Genomic DNA, 19,258 nt, shown 5'->3' on the forward strand with positions numbered 1-19,258 from the left:
AACTTTTTAAATTTTCAATAAAAAAATTGTAAAATTTTATCTATAATTATAATGTAAAATTTTAAGTGGGTGATAAATATTTAAATTAGTGTTCATCACGACAGAACAATTTTCAAATCTGAATCAACAGTTTTTAAATTTTTTCCAAATGAAGAAAAAATCAAACAAATAAAATAATTAAGTAAACACATACTTTGCCCTACAAGGACACGTGTCACCCATACCCATACCCCGTGCCCCTTGACCGGAACCATCACCATCGCCTTGATCAATCACTTTAATTATATGTTACACGTGCTCTCTTCCTCTTCTTCTCCGGCTTTTCCTCCGCTTTTCCTTTACTTTCTCGCCATCTAAACTCTCCCGAACTCCAACTCTGTTCACATTTTGCTGTTCTTTGGTCCTGGATTTGAGTATTTATTGACCGAATAGTTTCGGAGTGAGAATTAAGGTTTGAGCTTTGTAGTTTTTTGTTTTTAAATGGGGGGCGTGACGTCTTCGGTGGCGGCGAAGTTCGCTTTCTTTCCGCCAAGTCCGCCGTCGTACGAGGTGGTTACGAGAGAGGGGGACGGGGTGACGGGGAAGCTGGGGATGTCGGGGGTGGTGTTGAGGGAAAACGTCGACGTTTTGAAGCTGGACACGAAGAGAGGGAATCAGGTGGTGGCGGTTTATATTAAGAACCCTGCGGCGCAGTTGACTTTGTTGTACTCGCACGGTAACGCTGCTGATCTGGGTCAAATGTACGAGTTGTTTTATGAACTCAGTGTCCATCTACGAGTCAACTTGATGGGGTCAGTATACTTCTTCTTAAATGTATTTTATGTTAATTTTTGGGGTTGCGTTTGTTTATATTCGTTGAATTTGTGGTGGTTTCTGCAGATACGATTATTCTGGGTATGGCCAATCAAGTGGGAAGGTATTGCTTTTGGATTTTTGTTATGTTTGGTTGCTCATAAACTATGAGAAAATCGGAGAGATTTAAATTTTGGGCCTTTTTATTTTTTCATTTAGCTTGCTTTAGTGTTCACGCGATCTTACGTATTCACTAACTTCTTCTTTCTTGTTTACTAGAGTCTTTTTAATAACTAACTGAAGTACTGGATTCGATTTGACTATTGGGTTGTTAATCTATGCTCTGAACAGCCAAGTGAGCAAAATACTTATCATGACATAGAAGCAGTGTATAGATGTCTTGAAGAGAAATATGGGGTGAAGGAGGAAGAGGTTATCTTATATGGGCAATCAGTTGGGAGTGGACCGACTCTAGATTTGGCAACTCGACTACAGAGATTGAGGGCTGTAATTCTACACAGTCCAATCATGTCTGGTCTTCGTGTTATGTATCCAGTGAAGAGAACCTACTGGTTTGATATTTATAAGGTGTTTTTCCTCTGTATGATGCACTCTTTCAGAACTTTGAGGTCTTTTGATTATCTGGAAATAACTCATTTTAGTTATCATATTGTTTATGCTGCAGAATGTTGACAAAATACCTTTTGTGAATTGTCCAGTCCTAGTCATTCATGTGAGTATTTCTTCACTATTAAGTGATGGTTTAAAGTAATAGGATTTACCTTGTTCATATGATGGCAATTTTTTGGGCAAATGGAGAGGAAGATTTCATATTTTTATCTGGATATATATATATGCATACACACACACATGGTAAGTTATTTGGAGGTATATTCTAGATGGGAACCATATTCATTTTTAAGCTAGTGTATCCTGTAGATCACTTTTTGTATAGTCTAGGGCTGCAAACCAGTTGAGGGCTGCAAATGAGTCAGGCTTGACTCGATTATTGTCGAGTTGAGCTTGAGCTAGCTGTTGCTACCTTGGTGAGCTTGTTGGCTCATGGCTTGACTTGAATATAATATCAATTAATACCTAAAAATTTAAAATCTTATACTTACATCCCTAAAATTATACTCATTAACTTTGAATATGAGGAATAATTGATAAATATATAAGTTATAGGCTTATTTGTAATTTTTCAAGCTTAGCTAGAGTTACCATTTCTATCAATTGTTTGAATCTGCAACTCTTGATCTCGCCAAGCTTGAGTTTTATATAAGCCTAATTGAACTGAGTTGGAGCCAAGCAATACTTGACTAGGTTCAATTGCAACTATCGTATTGTCAAATGTTTTACTGGCAACTGAGTCTTGTTCTGAAATTCTGTTTAACTTATCTGAATAGGCTTGACTAGATAAACTTGACGAAGAATTAAGGCTAATCACCAAATCTAACTAGTTTAATCATCTTATGTAGTTATGTTCTATTATTAAACAACCGTCTATCAATTTTAAGGGGGTGCCTTCTAGGGCAAAATACCCGAATCAAAACCAAAACCATTGAGTATTCGATTTTCAGTTTCAGTTCTTACCCAAAGTTGGCCTTCTTCGGGTAGATTTCAATTCAAATTTTTGTGGAAATGGCTTGTTATGCTTCCACGGTCCACCTCTTACAAAATTGGATCTGACTCAAAATAAGACTTGAACCAAAGGTTGGGTACCTAAACTAGTTTTTTTTTTTTTAATTTTGCAACAGAACGACGTTGTTTTGTTGAAGAACAAGACAACATTGTTTTGTTACAACATATAAAAGACCACAAAAATGCCATTGTCGAGGTTGAATTCCGCTGTGGCATAAAATCAATTTCGTTTCTTATACCTTTTTCTTTCTTTCACTTCATCTCATCTAAGAACAAATTGATTTTTTAACGTTTTGAAGTTTTTTATTTGTATGAATAGGGAGTTGAGTACCTGATGAACATACGTTTCCATTTGTATTGTAATTAAGGCGTATTCAAATTAACTTATTTTAAGTGGAACTGGGATTCATGGGGCTGTGATTAGGTTTTGTGATAATGTTTTTGTGTGTACTAGTTTGATTGACTTGTATGGTAATTGTAAGGAGATTGAGTGTGCACACAAGGTGTTTGACGAAGTGACTAACAGAATTGTTGTTTCATGGATTGCAATGGTTGTCTGCTATGTGAACGTTGGTGATTTAGCAGAAGCGAAGAAGGTTTTTGATTTAATGCTGGAGAGGATCATATTATTGTGGAATGTGTTGATTAGAAGAGATCCAAAATTTGTAGTGGGTTTGCTGGATGTTGTGGCGAGTGGGTTTGTGAAAAAAATTTGCAAATGAATTTTAGTTGTTAAAATTCAATAGAGATTAAAAATTTTCAGTGGGTTTTTCCGTGTTGTTAGATGGAGAGTTTTGTAGGTTTGTGAAAAAGTGTTTACGAAATTTATTTGTAAAATTTTCAGCAGGGATGAGTGATGAGAAATTACAAGACAACTTCAAAGACAATTTTTCAGCAAAGATGAGTCGTTAAATTGAACAATGCCTGAAACCGGAGCCTACAAGATAGGTTTCAATTAGGAACTTGTCTGTATAGATTGCAGTTCTAATTTTAGTTTTGGTTCCCTGCTTTTTCATGAGGGTACTTAGACCTAGGGCTACAAACAAGCTAAATCGCTCGCAAGAGGCTCAATTCGAGCTTGCAGCTTGGCTATAATATAATATTAATAAACCCTTAAAAGTGTTAAAATCTTGTACTTACACCTTGAAGCTTACATTTACCCCTTCCTTGTTAAACTTTTATAGCATAGTATGACAATTTTCATTTGGCCTCGTCAGCTTGTAAAGTTCGTATATACAACGTAACACCAGACTGTAAATACTAGGATACTTGATAAATATGTATGTTATGGGGTCTAACTATAATTTCTTGAGTCTAGCTCAATTCAACAGTTCCTATCTCAAGCTCAAGCCTTTCTTAAACCCAATTGAGCCAAGCTCGAACTCAATAATACTTGGCCTGGTTTGATTGCAGGCCTGCCAAGACCTGTTTACCTATAGTGCCTTCAGTATATCATCCTTTTGATATCTTATTAAGGAATTTTGCTTTGTTCATCTGAATTTGAGGTATGCTTAGATTTATTTGAGCCCATGCACAATGAGATGTATGACACACTTCGGTGTTTTGAACTCGTATTTGCATATGAACACTTGTTATCAATCTCTCGCATGTTTGATTTGCATTAAAGCTTTTGGCAGGGCTTAAATGGGCATGCCCTCTAAATATAACTCTGCGTAACTTTATCATTTAGGCTATTGTTAAATAGTAGGCTTGTTATTCTCTATGGAGTGAAATTAGTCTCACACAAATTTCGCATCATAACTTTTGTAGATTAAGAAACAGCCTCATTCACCAATGTGTGCTGCTCTCTGACTTTGCATGCTCCTTGCAGGGAACTGCTGATGATGTTGTTGATTGGTCCCATGGTAAGCAGCTTTGGGATCTCTGTAAAGAGAAGTATGAGCCATTATGGATTAAAGGAGGGAATCATTGTGATTTGGAGCTTTACCCCCAATATATCAAGCATCTCAAGAAGTTCATATCAGTGATTGAGAAAACACATTTCAGAAGTGGATCTGGGCTTATTATGGATCAGTCTGGAAATCCCAGGAAGAGCACAGATTTTAGAGATACATTCATACCAAGTCTAGATCAGAGAGAGAAATACGGACCATGTATTGACCAAGGAGAAAGACCACGAGTAAGCATTGACCATAGAGAGAAATCAAGAACCAGTATTGATCGGAGAGAGAAATCAAGAAAGAGTGTGGATCGCCCTGAGAAAACTGTTAATGGGACAGAACTGCCAGAGAAAGCCAGGAACAGCATTGACCGGTCAGATAATCTAACTGGCTGTTTTGCTTAGTTTTTTTCCTGCTCCTTTAAGCATTTGTGCCACCATGGACTGGTACAGATTCTTACAACAACATGGTTTCTTGACTGTTGGAACTGAATTATTTTGGCAGGTTAGGAGACATGATGAGATCGGTAAGACTATGCAATATTGATTGTTTTAAGCCTACAGCAACAAGTGTCTAGAAAGAGGAAAGGTCAGTCCACAAACTGAAGTTGTAATTTGCTTCACGTTTTATTTATTTGGTTGGTCTTTGTGGTTGTCAAAGTGAAATGAAAAATGCCTTATTGGTTCTTATGTGCATTTTCAGAGTGAAAATAGGAAATTAATTTGATCAAGCATATTATGTATCTCTCTTTGTTGTCTTTCCAAGCTAATAAATCCTGCTGACTCGCTTGCCCACTCATTGTTTAATTTTATTTGGCCACGCCCAAATCCTTAACGTTGAGTTTTTCTGCCAGTAATAGTTCCAAAAGAAGTGACAATTTAGCGTAGTAAGAAAAAATTCCTGCCCAAATGCCGGCATAGGATAGGGAACCAGAAAGCAATATTTTGCAGTAGGTCTCTGATTACTTTGGCTTGTACTCACTCTGTAATAGACTTGAAGTTAGAATTTCAGCAATGATTATAGCTGTATGTAAATATCTGAGTGTTGCAGAAGCCTTGTTTGTATGATTCAAATAACTGAAATCAACATATTTCAAAGGACTTTGAGTTCTCTGACAACCATCTTGAGGGAGTATTGTCACATTTATTCACTGTTACTTTCTTGCTTCAGAAACTTTTGATCATCATGCTGATTTATGAAGAAAGTTTTGCCCTCGTCGTCAAATTAGGGTTTTTTTCTTTTTGGTATGCAATTTTTTCAGGGTTTTACAAGCATGAAAGAGACTTGAATCCAAATCTTCTATCTGAAAGTTCTAATACTCAACTAATTTTAGTAATCTGTGGTTAAATTATGTCAAATGTTTGCAAAAATGTCATTGCCTATTAAATTGTTCTATGGAGGAAGCAGTATATTTTTGGAATGGTACCATTTTCTGAAGTTGAAGAGGGATCACATCTTTCCAATGCATTTGATTGAGACTTCGCTTTGCATTCCATATGGAAAGAAACCAGAAGAAAAGTAATTGGTTTCAGGTAATACTCCTTGATATGCTTGGCCATTTTCCAACCGGCACAATTTTTTCATCCAAAATCTAACTTCGTTAACAGAAAATTGAGTTATGACATTGTTTAGCTTCTACAATTACCATATTACCCTTCCTAATTAACAAAACCTATCAATCAATAACCCTTCATCCTCATCGTCTCACCGCGATCCTCCTTGCCCGGTCATTCTCCACCCCGCTAAACCAAAATTAATCCTCCAAGATGTTACTTGATTTTTAGTTTTATTATAAGCATTGTTACAAGCATTTAGTTTTAAATACTTAATTAAATATTTAAATAATATTTTATTAGATAATTAGATATTATTTTATCTTTAATTTAAAATTATTTTATAATAAAATTATGTGTACTTATTTTGAATACATAAATAAGTATATATTTGATATATATTATCATATAATTGAATGATTTTGAATTAAAGATGAAATAATAATCAATTACGAAATGACACATATAAGTATGTACCGATTAATGTATTTAAAATATGTATATATAGTATTACTTATCATTTTATTTTATAACAGTATATCATTTAAATACTTAATTAGAAATTCATCAGTAATAATCTTTCAACGCATATTAACCATTTTAAATTGAAAATACACCAATTTACTTGACAAAAAATGAAATTTTAAACCCTATGCCAATGGAGAATTCAAACCTAACTCCAACTTTTGTAGTTGCCAATGATGAAATTCGATAGAGATGCTCAAATCACGAACTAAACTAACAAATAAACATTTTCCTTCTACTATGAATAATTTGTAAGCCCGAAAACATAAATATCAAATTGTAAAATTCAATAAACAAAAATGCGGATAAAACAATACGATCACTAACTTGTAAAGTTATTTTAGAGATAATTATGACTAAAAATATGAAGGAAATCGAAGATTCGAAACCAAAATCATTGAAAATAGTCGGACGAGAATATTACATGTATGATGGATAGATAGATAAAAAGGAAAAAAAAGGGATAAGCTGCCGACACATAGAAACACAATTTTTGTAATTTGTGATTTTTTTGTGGTTAAAATTGTATATTAAAAAAAAGAGATTCAAATTACACAATTTAAAAAAATAAAACTAAAATAATTAATTTTATTTTAAGGTAAGAGCGATGTCACATTTATATATTTTAAACACATATAATATGTATACAGATGATATATTATCATATAATTAGATATTATTTTATTTTTAATTTAAAATTATTTAATCATATGATAATACATCATCTATATATCTATTTTATGTACTCAAAATATATACATATAATTTATTTTAAAGAAAATTAATTACCCATAAGATAATATCGATAATTTTATTTTCAACATAAAATAATGTATAAAGATGGTGCATTATTATTATTATTATTATTATTTACATTTAGATTTTAACACCATTTTGTGAAATAATAAAACTATACTATTATTATTTTTTATATAATTTAAAGGGAGAAGGACTATTTCCCACCCAACTTTTGATGCGTTCTCAACTTGCCACCAACGGCAGATGAAAATCCAGTTTTCCCACCCATGACCAAACTGCCGTCCAATTTTTCAGTTAGGGACAGGGGCAAAATCGTCATTTGCTATTTAAAACATTAAAATTTTTAAATTTTACCGTTTCCCCCCTCCAGGTTTTAAAAACTAATAACTAACCCATCCTCAAAGTTTGAAAAGTTTAGATTGCACCCTTGGGGTTTGCTTCCTTCTCCGGCCGACGCATTTGACCGATCTCCCATCTCCGACTACAAAGGACGACGAAGGACGACGCTTCGACGACGACTACAAACGACGACGCTTCGACGAGGGACGCTTCGACGACGACGACGCTTCGTCTGTTCTTCCAGATCTCCGTCTCCGTCTCTTGGTTTGTTCTTCCAGATCGACGTCCCCCATCTCCGTCTCTTCGTCGCATCGTGCGACGAAGGGATCTCCGTCTCTTCGTCGCACCGTGCGATGAGGAGAGGAAGATCTCTTCGTCACACCACCGCCGTCGCACCAGGAGAAGGAGGAGGCCGGTGACGACGCCGGAGAAGACGTCCGGAGTTGAAGTTGGAGAATGGGGGTGAAATGCTAGTTTTGAAAGTTATGGGGGGGCGGCTGTATTTTGAAAAATATGGAAACCCTAGGTTTGGGGTGAAAATGTTAGTTTTTAAAGTTGAGGGGTATTTTGTTATCTGCCGTGGGATGAAAATGTTAGTTTCTAAAACCTAAGGGGGGTGAATGGTAAAACTCTCACATTAATTTTGAGAAATTAAATTGAGGGGTATTTTTGTCATTTCATCTAACAAGGGTAAAATAGACATTTTACCCTTATGCAAACAGAAATCATCCATTTTAACAGCTCACGGGTGGGAAAACTGGATTTTCATCTGCCGTTGGTGGCAAGTTGAGAATGCATCAAAAGTTGGGTGGGAAATAGTCCTTCTCCCTAATTTTTTAAATATATAAATAAAATATTGGTTTGAGAAATGAGAAACCTATCATGCCAATGAAAATATTTGAGCCCAGAAAGAATGGAAAATTTATGAGCCCCTATAATTTTTCATTTCTTTTTAAACACATAAGGACAATTCCGAACAACGGATGATGGATAGAAGGATACGCATAAAAACCACGAGGTTTAAGCAGGGTTCTAACTTTAAGGCGGCTACTTCCTCTTCTGCTCTATGAATTCATTTCCATTACAAAGCCATTTCATTTCATCTCCAAATTATTCGTTTTCAACTTACATTCCATCATTCATTTTCGTTGAGCAATTTTTACTTATCAATTGATGTCCAATACCAAAACCTCCGTATTCTCTGCCCATATCTTGAGTCTTTGTCAAAGCAACAAACCGGAGCTTCTTTTTCAAAGCCCGGAAAGTATTTCCCCAGTTATGTTGAGAAACGTAGCTAGACGAGTAATTTTGAGATCTTCTCCCCTTAATTGTAAAAAGCCCTTTTCACGTCCTTACAGCTTTCTGGGGTTTTCTCAAGACTCAAATTTTCGTGAAAAGTGCAAATTTGGATGCTTGCAGTTGGTTTCTGGCGGAACTCATGGACTGGGTTCTCGTCCAATTGGTGAGATTCTTAGTAATGAGGATTATTCGGGTAGGCCATGTCTTGGATTTTTTAAAAATGATAATTGGGGTAATGTATTGTGTTTAAGAGGGTATACCAGTGTAGCTGAGGCTGTTTCTTCAACTGACATTGAAGAAGATGTGTCAGTTGTTGACGAAATTCAGGAGTTGTTGCAAGAAATGAAGAAGGAAGAGCATAAAGAGGGAGTGAACACTCAAAGTAAAAAATTTGAGAAAGGAATGGGGTCTACAAAGTATCAAAAGCTTAAGCGAAGGCAAGTGAAAATTGAAACTGAGGCGTGGGAACAAGCAGCCAAAGAATATAAGGAGCTTTTGAGGGATATGTGTGAGCAAAAACTTGCACCAAATTTGCCATATATGAAGTCACTTTTTCTGGGATGGTTTGAACCTATGAGGGATGCTATTGTTATGGAGCAAGAGCATTTTAGAATAGGGAAAAATAGGGCAGCATATGCACCATATTTTGTTCAGTTGCCAGCTGATATGATGGCGGTTATTACAATGCATAAGTTAATAGGGGTTTTGATGACTGGAGGTGAACGTGGACAAGCTCGGGTTGTGCAGGCTGCTTGCATGATTGGTGATGCCATTGAGCAGGAGGTGGGTGAGATTCAGTGTTATATTCAATAACTGACAATCTAGACTTGAATGCTTTGTTACATTTGTTTTGAGTATGATTAAGCATATGATTTTTAGTAGGCCAATGTAAACATAGGCATGAATGTTACCTGGTGAAAGTTAATATTTCCTAGCCGGGTGTCAATGTAATGCATTGTATTTTGGGCATGCCATTGTGAGCCTACGCAGTGCAACGTCATGCCATCCACCTCCTCTTTTTCTTTTAAACCGAGTGCTGATGCAGCATTATTTCCTTGATGGTTCAGGTTAGAATTCATAAGTTTTTGGATAAAACAAAAAGGAAAAAAGGTAATAAAAATAGTAAAGCTGCAGGAGAAGAATCTGACGCTGCTATTACAGAACAGGAGAAGTTGAGAAAAAAGGTCACAGATTTGATTAAGAAACAAAAGCTTCCTGCAGTGAGGCAGATAGTGAAGGAACAAGATGATTTTAAACCATGGGCTCTTGATGTGAAGGCTAAGGTCTCCATGCTCTCTTACAATGTCTAGTATGAGTTTGTGTTCTATATGATTATTTCTTTTTTTTAAATATGTGGTGTTTGGTCTTGTATTTTCCAGGTTGGAAGCCGCCTGATTGAATTGCTGATGCAAACAGCTTATATACAGCCTCCAGTTAATCAGTTAGCTGATATCCCACCTGATATTCGACCTGCATTTGTGCATACAGTAAGAACTGTGGTAAAAGAAAACAAGTGAGTAGTCATTCCTCACTGTCACTTTGACAGATATATTTTTCTTGTTAATCACCTCAAACCAGTGTTTTTGGCTTTCCTTTGAACAGGGCCACTAGCAGAAGATATGGTGTTATTGAATGTGACCCTCTAGTTTTCAAAGGGCTGGAGAAAACTGTGAGTGAATCCTTGCATTATTGTAGTTCATTATTTTGGAGATATTGGAGTTGCTTGTCTTCAAATATTTCTCTTTGCATTCAGTTTTTCATGCATGAGGAACTATAAATGTTGTTTCTTCAACAGGCAAGATATATGGTGATACCTTATATGCCAATGCTGGTGCCTCCAGTCAAATGGACAGGGTATGGAAGCTTAAATTCACGTTGCTAGTTTTGCTAACTTTTCTCTTATCTTACCATGGAACATTTTGCATTTCGTGTAGACTTTATTAAACTTTACCAAGCTTTGAGACTAATTCTCCTTAAATAAACCTAAAGGCTTGTTCAATTGACACTGAATCTTACTTCTAATGGCCAGACATAAATTAATAATACAGTGACAGAAACTGAATAACTTGGAAATCCAGTATTGATCTTCATAATTGGGGTCAACCATGGCTTTCAAAGGTTCACCATGCCTTTTAGATATATTTATAAACAGCTTGTCAGGCTAATTTTAAAAGCTTGCATGGTCAACCCTTTATTTGCTACCCTATATTAATGTTCTTTGCAGTTATGACAAAGGAGCACACTTGTTTTTGCCATCCTATGTCATGCGAGTACATGGAGTTCGACAACAACGTGAGGCGGTTAAAAGGGCCCCCAGGAAACAACTAGAACCAGTTTTTGAGGTTTGAAAAATATTTAGAATTCCTGTATGATTGAATTTATATTTTTTCTCTTTGATCTGAAAAATCTACTATACTTAGCTATGGGAGTCCCTCTGCTTTAAAAGAATGCTTAATCTTAATCATTTGTCTAAATAATCTGTTCAGGCCTTAAATACGCTCGGAAATACCAAATGGAGGATAAATAAGAAGGTCCTTAGTATTGTAGATAGAGTATGGAGTGGTGGAGGCCGTCTTGCTGATTTGGTGGATCGTAATGATGTGAGTTAACTCTGTTAGTTTTATCCTTTGTCTTCTTGACTTTTCAATTTTTCCTGTTCAGTATCTTCTATGAGATCCAGTTTGATTGATTCATAGCTGCTAACTTCCGCTTGGCAGATTCCTTTACCAGAGGAGCCAGATACTGAAGATGAAGCACTGCTTAGGAAATGGAAGTGGAAGGTCAGAAATGTGAAGAAAGAGAACAGGGAGAGACATTCTCAGCGATGTGACACGGAACTTAAACTTTCAGTAAGATCATGTCCCTTGATCTATGGTAAAATATTCAAAAACATTTCCTCCTAGGATTTATGGGAACTTTTTACAACTGGGGAACAGGTAGCACGGAGAATGAAAGATGAGGAAGGTTTTTATTACCCACACAATCTTGATTTTCGAGGGCGTGCATACCCCATGCATCCATACTTAAATCATCTTGGTTCAGATCTGTGTCGAGGTATTTTGGAGTTTGCAGAGGGACGTCCTCTTGGCAAGTCTGGCTTACGCTGGTTGAAGATACACCTAGCTAATCTTTATGCTAATGGTGTGGACAAATTATCTCATGAAGGTCGATTGGCTTTTACTGAGAACCACTTGGATGATATATTTGATTCTGCAGACAGACCACTGGAAGGAAAACGTTGGTGGTTAAAGGCAGAAGATCCTTTTCAGTGCTTGGCTGTTTGCATGAATCTTGCTGAAGCTTTAAGAAGCTCTTCCACAGAGACATTTATATCACATATTCCTGTTCATCAGGTATCCATTTCATTATGTCCCTGGAATTGTGTTATATATAGGGTTTTTCATGTGAATGTTATGGATTTTTATTGGTGACTATCAAATTAATCATCTGTTCTGTTGCTTTTTCCTTTATGATATCAGTGATTCAGTACCTCATCTCTATCTGTATTTTTGGTCACCCTCTGGTTGGAATCTGGTATATTATTATGGTTGTAGAGCTGAAATGTTTTTTCCCTCCTTGTTTTCTCTAGGATGGTTCTTGCAATGGTTTACAGCATTATGCTGCACTTGGAAGAGACAAGGTTGTGGTTTTTCTGCATTTGGAAGTTAGAATTAAAGTTTTTATCTACATACTATTTTCTGATTGGAAATTCTCTTTTCAGTTGGGAGCAGCCGCTGTCAACCTGGTTGCAGGAGAGAAGCCTGCGGATGTTTACTCAGGAATAGCCGCTAGGTAGGCTGTTTTTCTCTTTATGAAAAAGGAATCCTTCAGGTCACTGCTTTCTTTATTTTGTTGAAATAGTGAGATTCAAATGAGTATTTAAATTGCTTCTCCCAGTGCCACTGTCTTTCAAGAAGGAAGAAAATATGTAACCATAAATAACTGTGCTTTTGTTGAAACAATCTATACGTATAGGTTTATCTGAAATTTGAAAATATAAAGAATATAGTTTTAGTGACAGAAGTTAACTTTTAATTTGATAAAGGAGGTCCTGAACTCTGGAATTTCATACCATTTCCTGACAGAATAGAGGAAGCTTTTCATTCTGGAAAAAAATTGGGAAAAATGTAGAACTAGTAGCTGCAATGAGCATGCTCCCATACTTAGTTTTTGATGACCATAGTGTGATGCTAACTCTTCATTAGTTTATTCTGAACACCTGTAGAGTTAAAGTAGGGAGAAGTCTGGCCATGAACTTGTTTGACATTATATATCTTTGTTACACAAGATCTTATTATAATAGCAGGTGTTGCAATTTGATATCAAGTTCTTGAAAACCAGAAAAACTGACAATTAATTGTATATGCCTGATAAGTCTAACATTTTAAACTGACATCTGCGCTTAATTACTGTTATTTTTGTTTAATTGTAGATTCTGCTTAATATCTGTAAAGATATTTTCATCTTATATCTAATATTTATGGTACAGCAATACCTGTTAAATTATTGATTAAGTCTGTCAGGAGCTATATAATGATAAGAGGTCATATTTGCTTTGCAGGGTATTGGATATTGTGCGGAGAGATGCCCAAAAGGATCCTGCAATATTTCCTGATGCTTTGCATGCAAAGATCTTAGTTAGCCAGGTTTTAAGCTATCTTTTTTTTTTTTTTTCAAATTAGAATGGTATCATCAAATGGATATAGAATTTAGATGAAATTAAACTAGTTGATAACCGTGTATATTATTTGGTAGATACATGGTAGACTATATGCACTAATTCATGAGAGAATTGGTTATTTGGGAGTGTACACTGCCATTTACAGTCCATTTGATGTGGTTTCTTTAATTATATGTAAATTATTATTTAAAGAAAGTATAAAGTTAAATTTCTGTATAGTATCGGTTATCCAAAAGAGGCTTATCGGAAAAGTTTGCCTTGAATGTTAAACAAGTTATGTCGGCACCTGTAAACTTCTTTTGTTCATAATGAAACAACATAGTAAGAACTGAAAAGAAGAAAGAAAAAAAAGGAAATTTATATTAAAACACTCTTTTGAACTATGGATAAGCCATAGCAAATGCATTTGCCTGTTTTGGTTTGTGATTTTGTCTTGTCAATGATAATTGATTTTGATGGCTGGAAATCATCTAGGTGGATAGGAAACTAGTAAAGCAAACAGTGATGACATCAGTATATGGTGTGACTTACATTGGTGCTCGTGATCAAATCAAGAAAAGGCTGAAAGAACGAGGTGCAATTGCAGATGAAACACAGGCTTTTGGTGCTTCTTGTTATGCTGCAAAGGTAAGACAAGTACTCATTCTGTTCTACTTTCCTTTCATTCCTCAAATTTCAATTGCTTGCTCTTGGAAATCCCATGAGTGTCTGTTCTTGTAAGGATTTTATCTTTAATGGCAAGATTGCATTTTTCTCCTTGAACAGGTAACTTTAACTGCTTTAGGAGAGATGTTTGAGGCTGCACGTGGTATCATGAACTGGCTTGGTGAATGTGCTAAGGTTTGTCTTTTTTCTTTTTAATGTTTATATCACACTTGTCTAAAATATGCTAAGTAGTCACTATGATTATGTTAAAATCCCACTGGTAAACTGACAAAATTCTCCAAACATAGCATCAAACAGAACCAATCCACAACCAATGTCACAAAACACAAACGATTCAAGAAGAAACTAAGTCTCATTCTTCAAGCTGGAAATAACAGTAAACCTCACTCAATTACAATTACACCTCTCTTCACACACTTCCATTTCTCATTTAAACAAAACTCTAGCCATCTTGCCTTAAGATACCTAAAACTCTCTTTTTTTCCTCCCCTTTCACAATTTTTCCCAGCTCAAATTATAGTTGCGAAATCACTCTACTTCTCATCTCTTATTGCCACATGGCCTTCTATAACTGTTTTAACCTGCACACAATTTTCACCTTTGTGTGCATTGACAAACTTCACTCCCAAGCACAAAATCCCTTACAGAACTCTTCGGTCCTCCCCAAAATAAAATTGTTAGAATCTTTTTATGGGGGGAGAACTATGGAATTCAAACAAAAATTGAGGAATTAAGACTAAATTCTTTTATAAAGTGTCATGTTTTAGCATATACCCTGGATGATTGGTGGGATCCAATGATAAGTCATTGGTAATTTTCTTCAAGCACTTATCCTTAGTAATTTCACCTTTGATGGCCTCAATACCTTTTACCCTCACCTTTGATAATGACAAGAGTTCACTCGACTCAATTGGTTGCTAAGACAAGGTGTCAGCTACCTTATTTTAACGCCCTAGTTGATTTTCTCAAAATCGAATCCCAAAAGTTTCATAAACCTAGTTTTGTTGATTAGCCCCCAACCCTTTGCTCCATTAAAAAATGTAAGCTTTTTTGATTCATGCAGATAATGAAATGTTTTCCAATCAAATAATGGTGCCACTTCTGAACCATGAGGACAATAGCCATTAACTCATATTCATAAACTGATTTAATACGGGCTCTGTCCAAAAGCGCATGGTTGAAATAAGCGATAGGGCGGCCATCTTGCATGAGGACAACCCCTAAACTAGTCCCCAGAGCGTCCATTTCTGGCATAAAAGTCTTGGTAAAATCAAGTAAAGCCAAAATGGGTGCCAATAATAATAAAGCTCACTTAAGGCAATGAATGCTTTATGTGTTTCTTTTGACCACTAAAAGCATCTTTCTTCAGCAAATGAGTTAAAGGTTCAAAGACCTTCCCATATCCTTTTACAAACCCTCGGTAGTATTTGGTAAGCTCCAAGAATCCCCTCAATTTTTTTTAATATTTCTCAAACAAAACTACTTGGCCGTACTCTTTGCTTTGGTTGAATCGGCTGCCACACCCTCAACTGAGATGACATGCCCTATATTCTAATTGATTTTGACCAAAATAATACTGTTGATGAATAGATGGTTATCCCTTAATATGCTTTGCATCATTCTCAATTGCTCTAAATGAGTCTCAATCCTAACAGAATCCCAATCCTTGTTGTATACAAATATATCATTGGAGAACACTAGAATGAATTTCTGTAATTGGTGAAAGAAAATTTCATTCATCAAGGATTGAAAAGTGTTTAGTGTATTTGACAGGTCAAACCATATCACTAAGAACTCAAAATGGTCTTCATGCATCCAAAATGTTGTTTTCTTTATATCTTTATCTTGCATCTGGATTTGGTGATAACCAAATTTGAGGGTCTAGTTTGAAAAGAAATGTGAAATTGGAAACTCATTTGGTATGCTCAGCATATTCAATACCTGATAATCTACGCAAAACCTTCATCAACCATCCTTTTTCCTTACTGATAAGATAGGGTTAAGAAAGGGACTTATGCTAGGCTTAATGATCCCTGCCACAAAATTTCTCCAACAATCCCCTCCACCTCTGTATTTTGAAAATGGAGGTATTGGTAGGGTTGTATGTTTGGAGATTGAGCTCCCTCAACTAATCTAATTGTATTATCTTGCGCTTTCTTGGTTGGAAGCTTGGTTGGTGCCTTAAACTGTCCCTTAAATTCATCCAACATGACCACTAACTCCCTGCTGATTGTCCCTTGTTTCTCGATTGATGACACTAAAATTGTTGTTAACTCTTACCCAATACACTTCCCTTCATTGTCTTCACCAGACTCCTAGCCTAGACTTCTAATTTAGTTAGAGATTGATCGCCTTAAACGACTACCTGTGCAGATAAGTTTCAGCCACTTGAGTTGTACCATCTACTTCCATCGCTTTCGTGTGAGCCTCTTTCACCTAGTGTGATTTAACATCCTCAACAAATAATATCAACAGCTCAACGGAGTCTCTTCCGATAAATCCTTCCCAGCCTTCTTTACTTGTGATTCCATCCTTGTTCCAACTATAACCTATTTTAAGCCTTGCTCTGATACTACTTTGATAGAATCCCACTGATAAACCTGCAAAATTCTCCAAACACAGCAGCAAACAAAACCAATTCACAACCAATGTCACACACTAACAATTCAATATCTTTTCAAGCTGGAAACAATAGTAAACCTCACTCAACTACAATAAGAGCTCTCTCCACAGTTCCATTTCTCAGGTAAATAAAACTGACCATCTGAGGTTCTGGTAACCTCCCTAGCCTAAGCTACCCAGAATTCTCCTTTTTTCCCTCCCTCTTCAGCACTTTTCCCTGCTCCTATTATGGCTGCCAAATCATTCTACTCTCTCCTCTCCTCTCTTGCTGCCACGTGGCCTTCTATAACCGTTTTACTCGTCACACAGTTTTCACCTTCGTGTGCTCCTTTCCTTCCTTTAGTATAGACCTTGAGAAGTCTATCAGATTACACATCTTTAATTGTTACAGGTTATTGCATCTGAAAATGAGCCAGTAAGGTGGACAACTCCACTTGGCCTTCCTGTTGTGCAGCCTTACCGGAAATTAGGAAGGCATCTAGTAAGTATTAGATACTATCAGCAATATTCTAATCAGCTTTGTGAAGACTTTAAAAACATGTTCAGTCAATTACCTTATTTATAAATTTGATTCAGGTCAAAACTTCCCTTCAGATTTTAACTCTACAACGTGAAACTGATCAGGTATGTGCCTTTGTTGTCTGTTTTATTTTCAGTAACCATGAAACAAATTTTGTTTTGCTTTCTTTTTTTGTTAGAATTGTTTATTTTGCTTTCTAGATATTGTTTAGTGGTGTCCGTCTTCCATGCCTAGCACATCTAATTGGGAAATTCTCTGATAACATGCTTCTGCAACGAGCTGTTCTATTCTTGGATCTTAGCATTACCAATGAGAAGCATGCTATTCTATAGTGTAATTTGATTCATCAGTTACTAGGATTCATTTAATATTTTAGCCGAATCTCAAACAATGTGGTTCTTTTTCTTCTATAGGTCATGGTCAAGCGACAAAGGACGGCTTTCCCTCCAAATTTTGTCCACTCCCTAGATGGTTCTCATATGATGATGACTGCCGATGCCTGCAGAAATGCAGGCTTAAATTTTGCAGGTGCTTTTCATTGTATTTTCTGCCGTTTAGCTACTTAAATTCAATATTTCTTATTATTGTGTACTTGTATATGATTACAGGGGTTCATGACTCATATTGGACACATGCATGTGATGTTGATGAAATGAACAGGATTCTTCGAGAAAAGTTTGTTGAACTTTATGAAAAACCGATACTAGAGAATGTAAGTATTGTCATGTCTAAATGTTCATGAATAATATAAACAGAAAATTTTTCCATTATCAGATATTATCATAAACCAGTTTTAATTTAGATAGGGATATATCCAAACTTTTCTTCTAGTTTGTCGATGTAATCAACTCTAAAGTGATGCATCTGCACTTCCAGCTGGTCTTTTTTTTTTTTTTTTAAAATGGTAAAAGATAGAATACTTATGCATTTACATTATGGCTTTTGATAACCCAACATTACCTACATTTCTTTGATTAATCATTGTTTCAAAGCAAAGTAGATGTGATATAAGATATGGTAATATCAATAACCTTGTAAACAACCCCAAAAAAAATAAATAAATAAATAAAAGAAAAAAGGAACAGAAGGAATATGGATATTGTATTCTATCTTCTAATAGAGTGGTGATGTAAATTGTTGTTTGTTTTGTGCACAGTTATTGGAGAGCTTTCAACAATCGTTCCCAACATTGTCTTTTCCCCATTTACCTGCGAGGGGAGATTTTGATCTACGTGAAGTTTTAGAGTCTCCTTATTTCTTCAATTGACTTCTTATAAGAGCCTCCCTTTTCCTGATATGCAAGCAAGGCCATGCTTCAGAAGATCAATTTTATGACTGACATGTAGCATGTGATTCGGCATGGTGAAGGAAACTTGTCTGTGTCAGAAAACATGACAATTCTTGGAGACTTGCAGCACACGCCTGTATATATATGGAGAAAAGCATCAACAGGATCACCATATGGTATGTATAGCTTCGCTTGGTCCTAAACTCAGATCTTGTGATGCCCCTATAGAGCGCATTCATGCATTCAGTTGTGGTAGAAGTGTAGAGCTGATACATTGAATGAGTCTTCTGATCAAAAGCTCAGAGTTGAAATTTTATGTTACTTGAAGGGTCTTCACAGTTGATTTTACAGATTCACTTGGGGGACGTAGACGGTTGCGAGTGTGGGATGATGATTGCTCTGTTAAATGCTGCTGCAGGCTGTTAGGAAAAAATTGCTGCCGTAAAAAATGCAGTTTGATTGCAATCTGTAATGATATTGTTATTTACAATTGTAACTCAATTCATCCAAGTCCCAATGATCATGCCATACAAATGAATAAGAAAGAAATATTAAGATCAGACATGCATATTCTATTGTGTGATGCACAAATTTTTAGCCTTCTCCCATTCCCAACTCTCTCTTTTGCACTCAGCTGATATTGCTGCAGCTTGGGTTCAATTACGATACCTC

General features: G+C 35.9%; 2 protein-coding genes across 4 annotated transcripts; both read left to right on the plus strand.

Annotated features, from left to right (window-relative positions):
* Positions 1–308: 308 nt before the first annotated feature.
* On the plus strand, positions 309–5,455 carry LOC123197403 (alpha/beta hydrolase domain-containing protein 17C-like). Of its 2 annotated transcripts, XM_044611698.1 has the most exons (6): positions 311–791; positions 880–916; positions 1,144–1,380; positions 1,478–1,525; positions 4,265–4,707; positions 4,839–5,455. In XM_044611698.1, exons 1-6 carry the CDS (start codon positions 481–483, stop codon positions 4,909–4,911), a joined length of 1,149 nt encoding a protein of 382 aa, XP_044467633.1. In that variant the 5' UTR covers positions 311–480; the 3' UTR covers positions 4,912–5,455. The 2 variants fall into 2 exon arrangements, with proteins under 2 accessions (XP_044467634.1, XP_044467633.1); XM_044611699.1 differs by lacking the exon at positions 1,478–1,525 and having other exon boundaries at positions 309–791.
* Positions 5,456–8,426: 2,971 nt separating this feature from the next.
* LOC123197725 (DNA-directed RNA polymerase 2, chloroplastic/mitochondrial-like) lies at positions 8,427–19,146 on the plus strand. 2 transcript variants are annotated; one of them, XR_006497911.1, is made up of 20 exons: positions 8,427–9,592; positions 9,877–10,092; positions 10,189–10,322; positions 10,412–10,478; positions 10,605–10,663; positions 11,034–11,151; positions 11,296–11,409; positions 11,527–11,658; positions 11,746–12,162; positions 12,399–12,449; positions 12,531–12,601; positions 13,371–13,455; positions 13,965–14,117; positions 14,256–14,330; positions 17,170–17,259; positions 17,355–17,402; positions 17,712–17,826; positions 17,907–18,010; positions 18,455–18,762; positions 18,938–19,146. XR_006497911.1 is itself a non-coding variant. In XM_044612070.1 (19 exons), the coding sequence occupies exons 1-19, from the start codon at positions 8,684–8,686 to the stop codon at positions 18,563–18,565; spliced, it is 3,069 nt and encodes a 1,022-aa protein (XP_044468005.1). In that variant the 5' UTR covers positions 8,427–8,683; the 3' UTR covers positions 18,566–19,146. The 2 variants fall into 2 exon arrangements, 1 of the variants encoding a protein (XP_044468005.1); XM_044612070.1 differs by having other exon boundaries at positions 18,455–19,146.
* Positions 19,147–19,258: the final 112 nt, after the last annotated feature.

Source organism: Mangifera indica, chromosome 15 (genome assembly GCF_011075055.1).
Source record: "Mangifera indica cultivar Alphonso chromosome 15, CATAS_Mindica_2.1, whole genome shotgun sequence".
In the NCBI taxonomy this organism is placed as follows: Eukaryota; Viridiplantae; Streptophyta; class Magnoliopsida; order Sapindales; family Anacardiaceae; genus Mangifera; species Mangifera indica.